This window comes from Macrosteles quadrilineatus, unplaced genomic scaffold, assembly GCF_028750875.1.
Source record: "Macrosteles quadrilineatus isolate MER2022 unplaced genomic scaffold, UCM_ALF_1.0 Scaffold_5__1_contigs__length_97177068, whole genome shotgun sequence".
In the NCBI taxonomy this organism is placed as follows: Eukaryota; Metazoa; Arthropoda; class Insecta; order Hemiptera; family Cicadellidae; genus Macrosteles; species Macrosteles quadrilineatus.
This window is the reverse complement of record NW_026542598.1, coordinates 30,319,455-30,337,967: the sequence shown is the minus strand read 5'-3', so window position 1 is coordinate 30,337,967 and position 18,513 is coordinate 30,319,455. Positions and strand designations below refer to the sequence as shown.

Genomic DNA, 18,513 nt, shown 5'->3' with positions numbered 1-18,513 from the left:
TAAGCCTTACTTTTAATGCTATTTAATATCATAGAACCAACTTGTTCAGTTGAAACGGCTGACAAAATTTTTTTTATTCCCTTAATATGAATACTCATAAGGCTAACATGAGAAAATCCAGAGCCAGAGCTACTGGGGCCGATCCTGAAAGTGTTTTTGAGGTAATAATATGTCTATATATTAATCGGGAATGTCAGCTATCATCACACCAAATTTCAACCTTATCGGTTTAGTATTTATTTAAGTGTATTTGTCACATGCAAAAGAAACAATGTTGGTTCTTTGAAAATGCCAAATGGTATCACTCCTACCATTTAATTCAGAAACAAAATATAACTGTATAACTTAACTCGATAATAGTACGTTTTGGTTAACTAATACCGTTCATACTTATTTAGGCTACCTACGATACACAACCAATGATAGATTTTAAGGTACAGTAAAAGAACGTGTTTAATGGTTTGCACTGTAAACAAAAAAACCAACACAACAGTTACAAACCGAAAAATAGAAAAAAATGGAAAATATAAATAATTATGGAAAATAGGGTAATTTTATACAACAATATTTTAGTGAAATTATAATCAGGAAAATGGAAATTCACTCAGTCCATAGACTTGCTGCGGCAGGGGGATTATATTGCTGTTTACACAGAAATAAATAAAAAAATAAACCTCATAAAACTCAGGATAATGGCCTGTCAATGATTATAGAATCTTAATTATTTCTTATATCCATGAATGATTTATTTTACAACGAATTATTCCCTGTAAAATATTATTACAGCATTTCACAAATATTAGTAAAAACTCAGTATAATAGATCATAAACATAAACAAATGAAGTAACTGAAAGAATCATAAACTTAAGAAATTACATTAACATATGGTTTGACAGCTCCATTTAAGTAATGTTAAATAATGTTTACATTCGGGCTAGTGACATCATTATTTAAAATGTATTATCCTTACCCTCTCTGTTCTAATATTCGTGCAGTATTTAATATGTTTGAAGCAGTTGTGTGGAATTGTGAAATCAAAATTCATTTGACAGTTAGTTCTGCTTGTTTACATTTTTAAACTTTGCAGGTTTGTTTTTTGTTACCATGGATACCATAAATCAATATTTACTTTTAAATCTCTCACCTCAAATTTTTAAAAGCCCACGGGGCAGAGCCCTAGGACAATATCGAAGCGGGAATAGTTCTATATGTATCCTCGGAGCTGTAGCTTCATTTGTGTGCAATTTGAGCCCAGTAGGTTCAGTAGTTTTTGAGATTAGCTCATACAAACACACAGACACCACCTCTTCTTTATAATAGTATAGATAAATTAATCCTGCATATACATAATCATTTTGTTGTTTTACACTACACACCTACCTTCTTAAAGTGATGAAAACTATAAAGATAAAATTAGAAAAAAACTAGACTTTTTAAAACCACACTTCTATTTTCAACAACTCATATAAAACTATTATGACAACAAAACAAAACCAAACCATATGACAATTAAATTAGTCAAAAGTAAATATTCATCATATCAACAGACTAGGAGATATAACATCCTCCCACCGAGTAGTATTACTACTCAAACATGAACCTTTTTGGAACTTTGATTTTTCGTCCAGCTTGTGTTTTAATTTCATCTTGAGTAGTATTAACTTCTTTTCCCACGTTCATATCTTTTGATGAGATTTCAAGCGGATACAATCTTTGTATCGGTCTCAACAATGTCCCATGTGCTGTACGAAGTTTTACAAGTCTGACCACACCACTCTTGCCTGGTATTGTTTCAATGACAAGACCTAGAGGCCAATCTATTCTTTTCATGTTTTCGCATTCAATAAAAACAACATCTCCTATTGAGGGTACATTTTTAGAACCTTTTACGTTTGATTTTTGAACCAACTGTCCCAAATATTCTTTTCTAAAACGTTGTCTTAGATTTTGTCTCAGGTTTTGGATATGTTTTAATTTTCTGTTCAAGCTTCGTTCATCGATTTGGTCAAAGTCCGGCATACCACTTTCCCTAGTTTCTTGAAGAAAGTGATTTGGTGTAAGTGGTGACAATGCAGAAGTTCCATCATATACATATGTGAGAGGTCTCGAATTTATTACTGCTTCACAGTCACAAAGCACAGTAGACATTTCTTGATAATCGAGACAGGCCCTTCCAAGCACTCTTTTAAGAAGATCTTTTACTATTCTTATTAAACGTTCCCACCAACCACCCCACCAAGCTGCTGTTGGGGGATTAAATTTCCAAATAATTCTTTGAGCAGAACTATACTTTTCAATGTCCTTCCAATTTATTTTCTTCAAAAGATTATTTGTTCCTGTAAAATTAGTAGCATTGTCAGAGTATACAGTTTTGGGTCTTCCTCGTCTAGCTACAAATCGCCTGAATGCTTGAAGGAAAGCTTGTGTTGAAAGAGAAGTTACAAGTTCAAGGTGTACTGCTCTATAATTGGCACAAGTAAACAAACATATCCAGGCCTTTTCATTATTTCTCAGGTATAAAGGCCCTGCAAAATCCACACCTGTTACCTCAAAAACTGTTGATTCACGCACACGATCAGTAGGAAGCACTGCGGGAATCGCCTCAAAGCTTTTACCTCTGTTTCTCTTGCATACAACACATTTGTTGATAACTGATCTAATGGATCTCCTACCTCCAAGTATCCAGAACTTCTCTCTAATATTGCTCAACAATATTTGAACTCCTGCATGACAATTACTTTTGTGATACTCCATTATTATAGCTTCTACAACTGGATGTCTTTCGGTTAAAACAATTGGGAATTTAAAACCAAAACTATCTTCTTTGTCACTCACCTTGGTTTTCAACCGTATTAATCCATTATCATCAACCAAAGGATCTAACACGGAGAGAGCTTTGTTCTTTATACCATCCTCAAACATTTCACTTTGTACAGTTTTTAAAAGTTTTAACTCAGCGTTTTCTAACTCCTGCACAGTAAGTTCTCCTAATGATCTAAGTTCTTTCTTCAATTGGCAATTTTTAATAAATCTTCTTATCCAAGCAACCAAACGAATCATTTTTGGATAGCTGGAGAAATAACGTGAATACCATTTTGTTCCGAAATTCAGGCAACACTTATTTGAAGGTTGGGTCTTTAAAAGTGTTCCACACCAATCACAAACTGTATCGTTACTTATTAGACTTATCTCAGTTCCAGTTTTGGATTTTTTCCTTTCTAAATTTATTTCTTCATTTTCGTACTGGATGTTTTTACTGACAGGCCATTCGTTCTTGGGCAATCTCAACCAGTCAGGTCCCTCCCACCAGCGAGATTCTGACAATATTCTCGCGCTACAGCCTCTGGATGGAAGATCTGCAGGATTTTTATCTCCAGGTACATGATTCCACTGGTTTATGTCAGTAAGCTTTCTTATCTCAGACACTCTATTCCATACAAAAACATTCCAGTTGTCTTGTTGAATCCAAGCCAATGTCGTACTTGAATCTGTCCAGTAATATATGTCCATATCTTTCCAATCCATTGATTGTAATATGGTACTTGTGAGACGTGCTCCCACCGTGGCGGCTAATAATTCCAATCTTGGAATTGTGGTTTTCTTCAGAGGAGCAACTCTTGATTTTGCAGACAATAATTGGACTCTTACTTCATCTTCAATTTCAACTCTCAAGTAAATAACTGTAGCATAGGCATCTTTACTTGCGTCGCAAAATGTATGAATACTACAACCATTTGAATCCATAGTCATTTTACCTATCCATCGGGGTATTTTCACTTTTTCAAGAGCGCTTAACTCATTATACCACAGCATGAATCGTTTACTGATGTCTGAACTTACTTCAGTGTCCCAGTCAATTTTCAAGTCCCACATACTTTGCAGAAGAAGTTTAGGAAACAAAGTAACAGGGCAAAGGATACCAATTGGATCAAAGATCTTGTGAGATATGGATAAAATGTCTCTCTTTGTGATTCGAGACACGTCCAAATCTTTAATACAGTTCGTCAGGTTAAAAAACAGAACGTCCTCAATATAGTTCCATTGAACTCCCAAAACATTAGTGACGAACTTGGTATCTCCTTCTTCAATGACGCTCGTGGCATGCCATCCTCTTAAATCAAACTTAGCGGCAGCCATAACTTGTTTCGATTCTTCAACAAAGTGTTTTAGTTCCTCATAAGTATCTACACTGGTCGAAACATTGTCCACGTAAAAACTTTTACTCAGCTTCTTTACCACATTATCATCATACTCCTGAGAAGTCATAGATTTTTGAAGATGCAGATCAATTACTGCCCCTAGAAGAAATGGACTACATTTCACTCCAAAAACAACTCTTTTATGGCGGTAAACAATAGTTCGGCTTCTTTCATTGATATCAAACCATAAAAACCGAAGAAAATCTCTATCTTGTACATTTAACGATATCTGTAAGAAGGCTTTTGCTATGTCAGCAATAACTCCAAACTTCCCTTCCCTAAAACGCATCATAACAGAAGGAATCAGTTCAATTAAATTTGGTCCATTTTCAATACAGTCGTTCAATGAGGGTGAAAACTTGGTCTTTGCTGATGCATCAAACACTGGACGAATTCGTGTGGTAATACTACTCTCCTTCACTACAGGTCTATGTGGCAGGTAGTGAAAGTTGTTGTTCAAATCGTCAGAAGGTACAGCTTCAATGATGCCATCACTTAACCACTGTTTAAAAACTGAGTCATAGTCTTCGGTTAAATTGTTACCATCCAATTTCTTTACAACTGTTGATAACCTCTTTTCGGCTAACTCTCTGTTACTAGGCAAAGGAGGATGACAATCAACCCAGGGCAAACTCACTTCATATCGACCTTCTTCATTTATAGTGGTAGTTTTTATAAAATGATTTTTAACTGCCAAAGCCTTTTGCTCTTTGGAAACTGATTCACTTGTATCAGTAATGCCTATAGTGTCTAATCTCCACAGTTCCGATATGTCAGCATCATTAATAAACATTGATGTTACAACAGTGGAGAGTGTAGTTGAACCTGTACTACCACTAATTATAGCCTTACCCATCAGTGTCCATCCCAGAAGAGTTTCCATAGCCACTAGTCCAGATTTCAGTTGAATCATATTTCCCGTGAATAGTTTACCCGCTATATCCGCTCCAATCAAAATACCAATTGGTAGCTTGGTCTCATGTATGTCAGTCAGAGAAACATTTTTCTCTATAAGTTCCTGTATCCAGGCACCTTCGGTAACTGGTGGAATTTCCCCACATATGGTAGTTTGACTCAATACCTCAAAGTTGCAGTTGTAACTGTAATCTTGACTGGTTAGAAACACACGATGTCTGTTATGAATTACTTCACCAGATTTGACATTACCAAAAAGAGAGTGTATGATTGTTTCTTCTCCTAAGCTTTCGTAATTCATTTTTTCAGCCAAGTCCTTTAAAATGTAAGAACGCTGTGAACCAGAATCAAAAAGAATGCGAACAGTCTCAAATTGATTACTACCTGGGGTTCTTAATCTTGCCTTTACTGTTTGCAGAAACACTTTCACTCTGCTACTTGATTTATTGGCCAAAGCGGTATCTTCCACTACTGTCATTTCTTTAGATACCTTATCAACACATTTGCTTACACACTCATTCACTACTTCTTTGGAATGAATACTAGGACACATTATAGGATAATGTTTCCTTTTACAATTAGAACATGACAAATGAGTTCTACAATCCTTAATACGGTGACCAGGCTGCAAGCAAAGGAAACAGCACCTCTTTTCCTTTAAAGTGGACACCTTATCAGACAATGGCAATTTCTGAGCAGCAAAACAGTTACTACTCTTATGATTCTTATCACAAAAGACACACTTTGTATAAGAGTTTTGAGTTTTACCAGAGGACATGAGGCATGAAGCTGTTGGTATGTCTATCTTACCTGATTGAGTTTGAGATGGCCTTTTAAAAGATTTCTCCTTCCCAGAGCTACTTATCCCAAAACCTGCCATGGCTAGACCGATTCTCTGTTCCCCTTCAACTTCAGACAGCATAAACTTCATTAAATTGTTGAGTCTTTCCTGAGGGTCTGTTCCTACTTTCAAAGGGCTTCTTTGCCAGGCCCTTAAGAGATCTTCAGGCATACAACTTTCAACTAACGGGTATAATATGGAGGAACATTTATCTGTTGTAACTCCCAAGGTATCTAATGCACGCATATGAGACTCAAGTTTGTCATATAAACTTTGTAAGTTCATTGTGTTTTTGCCTCCTAGAGCATTTTGTAAAACAATTTTAAGAGTTCCCTGACATAAACCTCTACCAATAGGTCATCTTTACCAAATCTGGCTTTCAAACATTCAATTGCTTTTGGATAGTTTGCACCAGTCGGAGGAAAACTCTGAACTACATCAAAAGCTCTTGATCCGGTAACTATGGATTGCAATAAATATTGAAACTTATCCTCTGAATCAATGTCTGAGTCACTATGAATTTTGCTAAACTGACTCCAGAAAGGTAGCCAATTGATCAATTCTCCATCAAACTTTTTGATCTCTATTTTAGGGAGCTTAAATTTCTTCTTACTAGCATTGTTACAGCAAGATCCAGAATGAGCACTAACTACATCGTTACTTTGTTGTAGTAAATTCTGGACTCTTAATTTTACAGCTTCAAACAAAGCTAAATATTCTCCAGCTTTGATTGTTTCAGCTAACAGCTCATCTTCAGAAACATTATCATTATTCAATAACAAATCAAAGATCTGAGAATTCAAAACCTGGAGTTCATCAACCTTTATCTCCAAAAGCTTTAGAGTGGTTTGAATTTCAATTTTGTCTGTGGTTTCATTTTCAACTAAACTGTTTAGTTTGCTCAATGTTTTAGAAAAATAAGCCCTATATACTGTTCTATTTTTCTTTAGATTTTCCATCATAGAGATAGGTGAAAAAACAAGTCCTGTCACGGTCGCCAAATGTTGTTTTACACTACACACCTACCTTCTTAAAGTGATGAAAACTATAAAGATAAAATTAGAAAACAACTAGACTTTTTAAAACCACACTTCTATTTTCAACAACTCATATAAAACTATTATGACAACAAAACAAAACCAAACCATATGACAATTAAATTAGTCAAAAGTAAATATTCATCATATCAACAGACTAGGAGATATAACACATTTTATACAATTATTTAAACGAGTGTTGAACGGTGAGTGAAGCTAGCAACACAAAACAAATATAACTACATATAACTCAGGCCCGAGATCTCTGACGAGCCAAGTCCGCCTAGAGTGTTTTATTGCAGCTGTATTTGGGTCGACACAATTGGTACATTGAAGCCAAAAGCTGTAAATAACATTCTAGCCAAAAGGCGGCGTAAAACATGAACTAGTGATCCCTCAGTCAACAATATACTCGATGACAATGTACAGTATATCAATTTATCTATTGAGATGGGGACGCCACGAGTGCGTATTTTAACCCAAATATGAGTGAAGGATGGGTGTAATGGATTGCGATCTGTGTAGCTTTGTTAGTGACTAAGATCAGCTGTTTCATTAGCCAGGATCATCTATATATAAAGTCAAAAGTACCCATGAACTTTTGAGAAGACTACAAGTCACACCCCCTTAAACCATATACTTAAAATGTTCGTCATGACGAGAAACCTTGCGCAAAATTATTCATTATTTCATAAACTGCCCTATAAGGTCGTAATTGCTTTCCAAAGGGAACTTTCCATTTACCTAATGTTAAAAATACCTCATCTGTTATTATTTGTTTGTATTACCATTACTGTATTCTGTTTTGTTTATTTCATCTTAACTTAACCAATCAATAGTTTTATTAATACTAATGTAGTAAAACGGGGTGGAGCCCGTGGGTAACAGCTAGTTTATTTAAAGCCCAATGATCAGCTGGGTCCAGTTTCGAGCCATCAAATAGCTACTGACTTTTCCCATCAGAAAGGATCGATCCGGCAACGAACATTATTGTTAGGTGAGCACTATTATAACAACTCAGCTACCCAGCCTGTTATAAATCATCATCGTCACCCGCACATTAAATTGTTAATCATAGCCTACAAAAAAATCGTTTCTTGTTCTAAAAAATGTTTTTGTACAAAAAAATGGGACTTAAGTAGTAAATCCGGCTCTGCGACTGCTCAAATATAGATTTTATGTGTTTTAAGATTTTACAGATTAGTGTTAACATCATTATTAGCAATGTTGTGGTTGTATTAAACTGCATCAATGTTGTTGACGTTTATTTATTCTTATGTTGTTTATGTGTGTTTATCGGATTAAGGAGATTTAATGGTGGTTTTAAACTTTTACTAAGCGCCAAACAATATAAATCAATACAAATAAATCTTTCTATTTGGTAATGCAAGTTTGAAATCTGGAAACAACTGTAAATAAATAGAAAACACCCTCTTGGGTATATGTCAGGGTTTTACCTATTTGATTTATGAGGATGATAATCTACATAGAGAGTTTGTTAAGCCAGTTCCAAAATTAACCATCAATATGCATTACAGTTCCAATAATTGCCAATATTTTAGTCCATTGCAAAGTTACCTGTAAATATTTATCAAACCACTTCCAAATTAACTATCAATGTTTATGTATCCATAAAATTAACTAGTGTAAAGTAACTGTTTGCAAATCATAATAATGGTGATAAAGCAACTGTTATAGGGCTACCCGTTTCAGTTTTGGAGCTATCATCGTGTGATGAACATGACTAATCGTCCAGATTTTATAACACGGTAAAGCCCAACTGAGGTTGTTTGACTAATGATTGTCGCTTGTTTCTGTGGGAATCCTTCTCATCAATAATGTGAGATTTATTTCAGCGGGAAAATCGGAATTCGTCCCTGGTGATTGTTTTGTATTCTTCTCATTAGTCAAATTGAATAAACAATCCACAATCGTAGGAGGAATTGATGTTATTATGGTTGAAAACCAATTTCCCATACATCGAAACTTTTTGAAGATAGAATTATGTTATATTTGATACCGTAATTGTCAGTAACGTGTAGGTCTATGCGATGGTTCTAGATTTAATATATTGGATTAGTTAAAAAAATATATAAACCTTTTGTTATTTATTTAAGGCGATGTATTCCTTTTAGTTTTTACTTTCTCTCCCTATATAATATGGAGAAAGAATTTGGTCTCTTCCAAATTTTCGAGTTTGAGTTTTTGTTAGAAATATCGGTTTTGGTCCCCCCTGAAAAAAAATGGATTTCAAAGTGATATCTTAGTGTGTTTGTATGTGTACAGACTATACCTGTGGTCCGATTTTGATGAAATTTGGCAACTAATCCATATGGGATCTAAAACCGTTTCTTTAATTTCTTTTCGTAAATTCTCATAAACCCCCATTAAATAACGGATAATTGGATTTTCACAAAACTCCTTTTTCGGTTTAAACTATTTTAATTAGAATTTAGTATGCTATGATCTTTTTGACTTTAAACAAAACTGCGAAATTCCCAATGCTGTAAAAATTACGGTCCTTAAGTTATTGCATTTCTTTGTGATTTTTCCTGTAAAATATCATAGTTACTCGCACCGCATACCCAATTTAAGGGTTGTTGACAAGCTAATGGGGGAAAGTATGTATCAGTTTGCTGTACAGTATACCATTTATTTGTAAGATTACCGTTTAATAACTTGTGAATGGTAATCAAATTTAGATCGCTATTCTGACACCACGATATTGAAAGATAACAAGTTTTAACTTGATAGTGTAAAAAAAAATAATTTAGCAAATCATAATTAAACTGCTATAAATCCAATATTTTGTCTTTGGGTAAAGTAAAACGTGTGCTTTAGCCTATTTACGACACCAGAAGACAAACATTAACCATCATGTTAATAGGGTTTTTCGAAATGTGTAGTACAGTATAAAAGTTAGTTAAATAACATGAAATAAACAATAAACAAAAACGCACACTCAACACCTCTGCATTGCAATACCACAGAACTAAATTAATACAACCCACGCCGGTCCTATAATGTCATTGTGTACTGTCACTACTAAATTGATCCAACTAGATAAATAAATTCGATGCAAAGTGTGAACCTGCAATGGTCCAGGAAAGATTCATTGTGTGTTTGGATACGCTGTGAATTTAGATTGAAACCGATTTAGAACGCAATAGATTCGGGTTTACTATTTCAACCCCGTTTTCAGAATCACTTGCGCTTTGTGGAAACAACTGCGATCCATAATACTAAAATAGAGCTTCATGGCAAAAAAGTTAAATTTATTATAAGATCCATGGGTCTTAATGTCTTGTACAAGCCTTATTTAAGTTAATCGTACAGTACCTGGGGACCGAGCTTTGCTCGGAGAAAATCATTAGTTCACTCTGAAAGCAGTCTTAGTATCGGAGATACATAAATCTGTTCCCAAACTCCACACGGCTCGCCTTTACAACGTCCTACACCATTTCCTACGTCATGGACCTGTTTCCCTCTATTCCCATAGCACTTTAGGATTGTAGATACCTTAATCTAATCGTTATTAACAGTTCCCACACTCCGGACAGCTCGCCTTGACTACTTCCTTCACCACTTCCTACGTCGCAAACATGTTTCCCTCCCTTCCCATTGCATTTAAAGATTGCAGATACATTAATCTAATCGTCATAAACAGTTCCCACACTCCGGACAGCTCGCCTTGACTACTTCTTTCACCACTTCCTACGTCGCGGACCTGTTTCCCTCCCTTCCCATTGCATTTAAAGATTGCAGATACCTTAATCTAATCGTCGTAAACAGTTCCCACACTCCGGACAGCTCGCCTTGACTACTTTCTTCACCACTTCCTACGTCGCAGACCTGTTTCCCTCCCTTCCCATAGCATTTTAGGATAGCCCATACCCTTATCTAATCGTCATAAACAGTTCCCACACTCCGGACAGCTCGCCTTGACTACTTCCTTCACCACTTCCTACGTCACGGACCTGTTTCCTTCCCTTCCTATAGCATTTTAGGATTGCCGATACCTTAATGTATTCGTCATAAACAGATCCTAGACTTCGCACTGCTACCCTTGACTACAATGTATCGAGTAATCTTAAGTATAATCTTTGCTCAATATTAACAAGTGATGTTTTTTTTTTTGTACTGTATTTGTAATTTGCTAGTATACTGTGGGTAGTTGGCTTATTATGAACACATGCTACAACTTCAAGTCTTTTGTTTACTTTTTCCTTGTTATTTAATTCAGCCAACATGGTTACCTAGCAACCCATAAGATTAATGTTAAAAAAATGTGATTTTCAGTTTCATTTTTCTACGTAATTAGATTTTTTTTGGCAGTTCTAACTGCATAAAACTCGTTTTTAGGCCAGAAATGAACTATTTACAAAATTTTAAGAAAATCGTCGGAGCCGTTTTCGAAATCTTTGTGCAAGCAAGCAAGCAAGCATACAAGCAAACATTGCTCGTATTAGAGTATAGGATTATATACTTCAAGAAAATAATTAATTTATAAAATTGGTAATAAGAGTGTTTAACACGTTCATAAACCTTTTTTTTATTTACCCTTTAAGTTAGGTATTCTGAAAATATACCTACAAATATTGTGATATATTTGTCTTAATTTGACTTGATCAATCTTAAGTTGTGATAAATGGGTTTCATGTTCACAAAAATAAATATAAAAACCTACCCCGTAAAATAATATTTTTTAAGCAAATAGATTCAAACGAACTAGTTAATTAAATCAGACAGTCATAACCGGGAGTAACGGTTTATTTTATAACAGTTCAAAGTAGGCTATTTTGAATGAGAAAGATCTGTGACAACCTTTTAAAATATACCTGAAAGTTTTATTACTTCAAATAAAAACCGAATTTTTACCCAAATCTTAATATTTATACAAACTAATAATAAAGTAATTTGGTATTAGCAACAAATTGACAGTGGGTAAAAATATGACTGTGATATGGATATTTGTGTCCCTAATGCATTTTTCGTGTAGGCCCTATGCGTGGGTTGGATTCGGGGACATATAAAGTGACAACTTCATTGTCTTTTTTCACTTATAGAATTCATTTTAGGTTCAAATATTGAATACTAGCTGCTATATTTGTGCTTAGCAACAGAAACAGTTGGTGGAAGTGAATAATGCGTTTCTTTGGATATGCTACATTAAATAATTAATCATCTATTTTAGATTTAATGAAAAATATTTGTTCATGCGACATTTGTTTACAAGATGATTTTCACATTAAAATTGCCAGAAAATTTGTCCTTATAAGTGTAAAATAGCTGATCTGAATTATACACAGTTTTAACGCACTACTCGATTCCCGTACGTAGCACGGGTCAACAGCTAGTATATAATATAACGATTTGAATGAATAGTATTTTTGGACTCTAGGGTCATAGGAATGAAAAAGTATATCGGTACTGTATGACCTGCGGTAATAGCTACTTCCCAATAGGGAAATTTGCTAAAACACTCAAATACGAGAGCCTTCGTGTAAACCATACTAATTGCCTGTTTCCAGTGCATGCAATTGATAAATTAATAACAACTAACAATCTATGTTCCATGTGAAGTGGTTCGTTCGATTGGAACCATTATTTTAAGGCTTTATAAACATAGACTAGTTCATCAACGTTCATTAAGGATCATCGAGTTTAAATTCAAAATCAGTTCCAAAACAAAGCATTTCAGTAGATTTTTTTATTCGCTCATCCAATATTCATCATTAAAATTTACTGATAAATAATTTCGTTGCATATGTAACGTACCGATTTATAACACCCTCGCCTCAGCAAACCTGCAAACTAAGCGAATTTCAACTACCTTTTTTGAACAACCCCCTTCCCCCCATCATCCCCCCCTCACCACCCCTTCTACCCTTGTTTGTTCACTCAAATATATCCAGGAAAATTTCAGATGTATTTCCTAACATAATAACGATAAGGTTTACATACCTACAAGGATTTGTTGAAGTAAAAAATCAGGCAAATGGAAATTCGCTAAGTCTGAAGGTTTGCTGCCGCGAGGATATCTAGGCCTACTAAAATTTGATAAATAATAGATAGCACAAAGCTACACATGACAGCATTTGACGTTGTTACTACCACCCACTTTTGAATTGACTGTAATTAATTATTGTTCATATAAAGGTAGTGTGTTGATCGAAGGTTGTTCGCAAGATTGTTTACAAGATCTGCTTGTTGTAGACGAATCACCTTCTAACATTCATAAATCAAATTTGACACTCTGCAAACACATCACTGAATAATTGATTTTGTCTTTTATTTCTTTAATTTTTATTTCTTACTAACTGAAATTTTTTTAAATTATTTAAACCCCGACGAATACATTAGAAACAGAAACTGTATGGATCATCAAAATAAACAAATTTATTATTTAAGTGGACCGAATCCTACACTAATAACATATGGTTTTGACAGTTCCATTTAAGTAATGTAAAAACACGTTACTTTCGGGTCAGTGAGATCTGACATCTTTTGTTTATCTTTATGATCCATAGGCCTACCGCTTCTGTTCTAATATTCGTTGAAAACCCTAGGTCAAACTTGTTTTGAAGGCAAACCTGTACAATGTTTAACACTTTTTCTAGAAGAATGCGTCAACAAAAAATACCAGTGGGAAAAATATTTAACTTCCCTACAGTTGATTGACTATCGAATTCCTTGACTAGGTCGTATCCGTTAGCAATAAAAATTTTTGTTATTGTATACTAGCAAGATTATAATGCTGTCTATAACAGTCAGAAAAGTTTTAACATTTAATGAAAGTGAACATAAACAATGATGGAACAAGTTAAACATCAACATTAAACGTAATCCTACTAATATTATAAATGTCAAAGTTTGGATGTATGTATGTATGGATGTATGTTTGTGACAAGTGAACGCGAAAAATACTGGTCGGATTGGGCTGAAATTTGACATGATGATAGCTCACATTCCCGATTAACATATAGGCATATTCTTATTTCAAAAATCCTTTCGGGCTCCGCCCCAGTGGCTCTAGAGTTTCCCATGTTAACCTCATGAGAAATGGAATTATTGAATCTTAACAGCTGTTTCAATTAAACAAGTTGGTTTTGTTCTATGATGTTCAATAGCATTAAAGTTACAAGGATTACCAACAGGGTGCAGCACTATTATTTCTTTTACATTTATGACAACAGCTAATTTGCAACCAAAAGGTGAGTGAGCGTAGCGAACGAACTTCAACCTGGAGGCGAGTTAGCGTAGCGAACGAGCTAACCTGAAGGCAAGTGAGCGCAGCGAACGAGCTCCAACCTAAAGGTGAGTGAGCGTAACGAACAAACTTCATCCAGGACGTGATTGAGCCATGCGAACGAGATAATCTTGAAAATTAAGAAGTTAAACGGGGCAAAGCCCGCGGGTTACAGCTAGTATAACATAACATAAACTTTGTATCTTTTTACAAAAACCATACCAAACATTTTGTTACTGTACTGATAGAGCCAAACTTGGATTATTATTGATAGACAGATGATTATGTTGATGAAAACTGACGTCACTCCCTAGCTTTTGTCCTGCTGTCTTGATATTGTGGTATGGTGACAGCTATTGTGGTGGTGATATAGCACTCTTGGAAATATTTAAACACTATTTACCAAGCATAAACACTTTTTATTAGAAGGATGTTTTGCAAAGGATGATCGGTTAAAAAATACTCAAGCAAACATGTTGTATCCATGTTATGTAGTACCACAGAAAACATACTACAGTTGTATGTTTTCTGTGGTAGTACGTAAGGAGAATTTAAAACAAAGCTCGACCTAAATTTTCATAAAAATGTAAATGTTGGATTATTTATCTGGAAATGTTATGTTTCCAAGTTATTTATGCAAGTGTAACCTTAAGGTTTTTATATTAAGTTTTTAGGAAGAATAAGCAAATGATAACTCTCCCATACATTAAACTCCTGACTGCCATAATCACAAGTTTACTTTCTCCCCCTATACAAGTAAACCATATATTATTTTGTAAATGGCATATCCGTTGATATAAATAAATAAATGAAGTATTGTTTTTTGTAAAATTTTCCAAGTTTCCCTGGACTTTAACAAGAAGGTTTTGCAGTGATGTCTGTGTGCTTGTGTTGATGTGTAACAATTTGCACACAGTCTGTGTCACATTTCTGTGTACAGAGCCACAGACTACACCTGTGATACGGTTTTTAATAAAATTCGTTATATGGGTAATATCCACTATATGGGTAACTAATTCATAACAATGAATACAGGTCCTTATAAGGTCCATAATATCTCCCGGAGTTAATATTTTTTTTTTAATTTAGATTTTTAATGTTTATTTATCCTAAAGCAACGGAAACCCGATTTTTACGAAAACGGCTCTAACAGTTTTGATTAAAACTTAGTAAATTATGGTCCTTTTAACTCTAAACACAGCGGCATAACCCCCAATAGTTACATAGTTACTCCCGTCATCTATCCATTGTGAAGGTTATTTACAAGCAAATGGGAGAAAGTACGTGTCAGTTTGCTGGTACCGTTTATTATACATGTATTTATTCTCAATCCGATGAACATTACATAATACCCTGTACATCAGGATAAACATTTAAATCAAAACCCCTGCAATGCTCTAATGAGCACACGGCTCACTGACAATTATTACATGTCACCAGGGTGTAGTCTAAACTATTACATTAGATACTGCAGTATGTTGAATCGTTGCACAGCGACGCTGCATGGCGAGTAATAAAGCTCTCCCAGTTTAGGTACATACAGTAGCAGTTTCATGTTAGGATAATCTGTGTTCTACGACACGTTGTTGTAAATGATGCCACTTAGGGAGTAACATACGCAGTCTATAAGCTGGCGTTTGCTTCACCATGCATTAACTATCAAATGGGGGCTTTTCTGTCTTCCTTAAAAAAAGTGATTACCATCAAATTGAGTCTACTAAATAATAAGTTACATGTTAAGAACAATTCCATTCATTAACCCCATTTTTATTCTATTAACCCTATGTGAAGAACTAATCGGTTTAATTTATATTGACACTTTTATTAAATCACTATTGTTTGTAGTTTCCACAGTTTTCGGTATTCGTATCCCTTTTAAAGTGAAGTAATTTGCTAAAAAGAGCTAATTTAATGCACTCAACTCCACGTGAAAAGTGCTCTCAATTTTGTTAAGCCTCCCTTTCCACGCTGAGCGTTGAACCACAAATGTCAAACAACTCGTTGAAATGTCACACCAAACTGTAAAGCCTCAAGTACCCTTATTCTATCGCTGATCTGTAAAGTTTAAGATATACAATGAATTCGTAGCTAATCTAAGAAAGTAGTTGAGTGAGGTATATATAAGTATATGGTCTAATTATTTAAAGGATTTTGCAATAAACATGACATCAGTTTTATCAATAGTCAAAGTTAATAGCAACATAAAATTGTCTTTTAAACCAAAGAGTGATTTTGTTACGTAGTTGGTTAGACTTAAACTGTCGGATGAAAATTATGTTACTTTCTTCTCACTCACCGTCCAACCTTCAACATCCCAGGACAATTAGGTTCTAGTCCGGAACTGTTTTACACATTATATCAGGTTAGTCCTATGGGTTCGCGGCATTATCGCATGGTTAAGTCCATTCGTGATTGGCGGGATTTGAACCCGGGACCTCGGGCACCGATACCTCGCGCTCTACCAGTAGACCAGCCCGCTCTGGGAGCAAATAACGTTACTACTGTATATTGTTAATGATACATACTCTCTTAATTATTATATAAATAATATACTTTTGCAAATTTTACTATTGTATTCTCAAACTACATATTTTTCATATCAAGGTAGTAATAATTTCATATAATTTATTATATGTGTAATTTATGAATAGTTTGTAATAATTTATTTTTGTAACGATACACCTCCTGGGCTGTTCAAAGGTTGATAAACATACAGTGCTATTAAGCGTTGAAATCAATCTAAACACTTAGTCTGGGGCAGAATTCACTTTCAGACCTTCATATTTAAACGTAACCTTTGAAGACCAAGGGTCCTAGAGATTGACTAGTAGCCTAAGCAGACGATTCCAAACTACAAATTAATTGTTGTGTTTACTTAATTTGTTAGATGATAAGTCATTTTCGCGATTTGATTAGGTTTATTTTCCTGATCTATAATCTATCGACATTGTAGGTATTTTAACTTAAAAACAGCCATATTCCATATTCTTCCATATTCTGTTTTTGCGAACTTTCTCATTGTTGTACAACTAAAAGTTACGGAGAAAAAAAAAATTAAACTGTTGGCTTACATTTAAAATTTTCATATATTTCCGATATGTATTCACAAAAATTGGAAAATGTATTCAGTACATTCTATAGCAGCGAACCTAAGTGCTCATAAAAATCATTTACTGTATTAAATCACTTATTGTTGTAAATCTATCTGACAATTTTAGTTGAATATTTTAGTGGAAATCCAGCTAGGCAAATGGAAATCCAAATGCTTTTGTTTTCTAAATAAGTAGACCCACATATTAAAATTGAAATGGGCTCCGAAACGACGGTTACGGCATCCCCACTTGCCATTTGAACCAATTTACTATTTGGCTTTTGCCATTAGAGAGCCTCCAATTTTCGCGTTCTAATCACTTGACCAGCTATTAACTACAGTCCCAACTACATTTAAATACTATCGTACTATTTAAAATATAAAAGTGGTAGGTAGTATGATAACACAGGTAGTTGACTGAACAGAGAGAAATGAGATACACGTTCAGCTCTTTATTACAAAGTAAGCAATATCCATAAAAAGTTAATACATTAGAGTACATAAAACGTTTGTATTACCACAGAAAACATACGGTTATAGTAGTATGTTTTCTGTGATATTACTGGAATACACATGAATACAGATTAAAATAGGGCCTTGTCCCTGTATTTTTGCTGGTTTCTTATTTATGCATATTGATTAAACAGAGTGAATTACATTTCAAAAATGATTAAATACAAAACGTTGCTTTTGCCGAAACATTTTCCATCGTTAAGTGACTCTGATAGTACGATTATTTTCACAGGCTGTTCACTGGTTGCGTTCATCGCAACTCGTGATATCCGTTTCAGTGGTTGACACTAGATATATATAGCACCATTCATGTTAAAAATTTTTTGTAACGTCATCTTCTAGTCGAAACGTGTCAAAGAGGACATGGCCCAGTTCATAAGCAATTCCCACATAACGATTATCAGATCCTTCATCTACTGTACAAGGACTGACATAGGTAAAGGATTAGATCCTGTTCATAAACAGATCTTAAATTGCATCATTCAGATCATTAATCTCACGATCTTTTGTCCTGAGAATTATTCAGCAAAATCAACCTCACGGATAAGCCTCAAAAGATGTCAATACTCTAACGGAGTTCATACATCGTTCCAATCCACAAGAGTGACTCAGATGGTAGTACCGGTGTCTATCACTCACAGGTAAGTCTCAGACGGTGGCAGGTCCT

General features: G+C 34.7%; 1 protein-coding gene across 1 annotated transcript; it reads right to left on the bottom strand.

Moving 5' to 3' along the window:
- Positions 1–1,585: 1,585 nt before the first annotated feature.
- Positions 1,586–5,668, bottom strand: LOC128995498 (uncharacterized). The gene is made up of 4 exons (XM_054420516.1): positions 3,263–5,668; positions 2,837–2,971; positions 2,542–2,626; positions 1,586–1,860 (listed from the first exon to the last, which is right to left on the bottom strand). The coding sequence occupies exons 1-4, from the start codon at positions 5,666–5,668 to the stop codon at positions 1,586–1,588; spliced, it is 2,901 nt and encodes a 966-aa protein (XP_054276491.1).
- Positions 5,669–18,513: the final 12,845 nt, after the last annotated feature.

Coding starts and splice junctions, on each gene's coding strand:
- LOC128995498 (XM_054420516.1), bottom strand. CDS start 5,668: ATGTGTCCTAGTATTCATTCCAAAGAAGTAGTGAATGAGTGTGTAAGC. Junction 2,627..2,836: donor TAATACGGTTGAAAACCAAG/GTGAGTGACAAA, acceptor GTTGTATGCAAG/AGAAACAGAGGTAAAAGCTT. Junction 1,861..2,541: donor AACAGTTTTTGAGGTAACAG/GTGTGGATTTTG, acceptor TACCCTCAATAG/GAGATGTTGTTTTTATTGAA.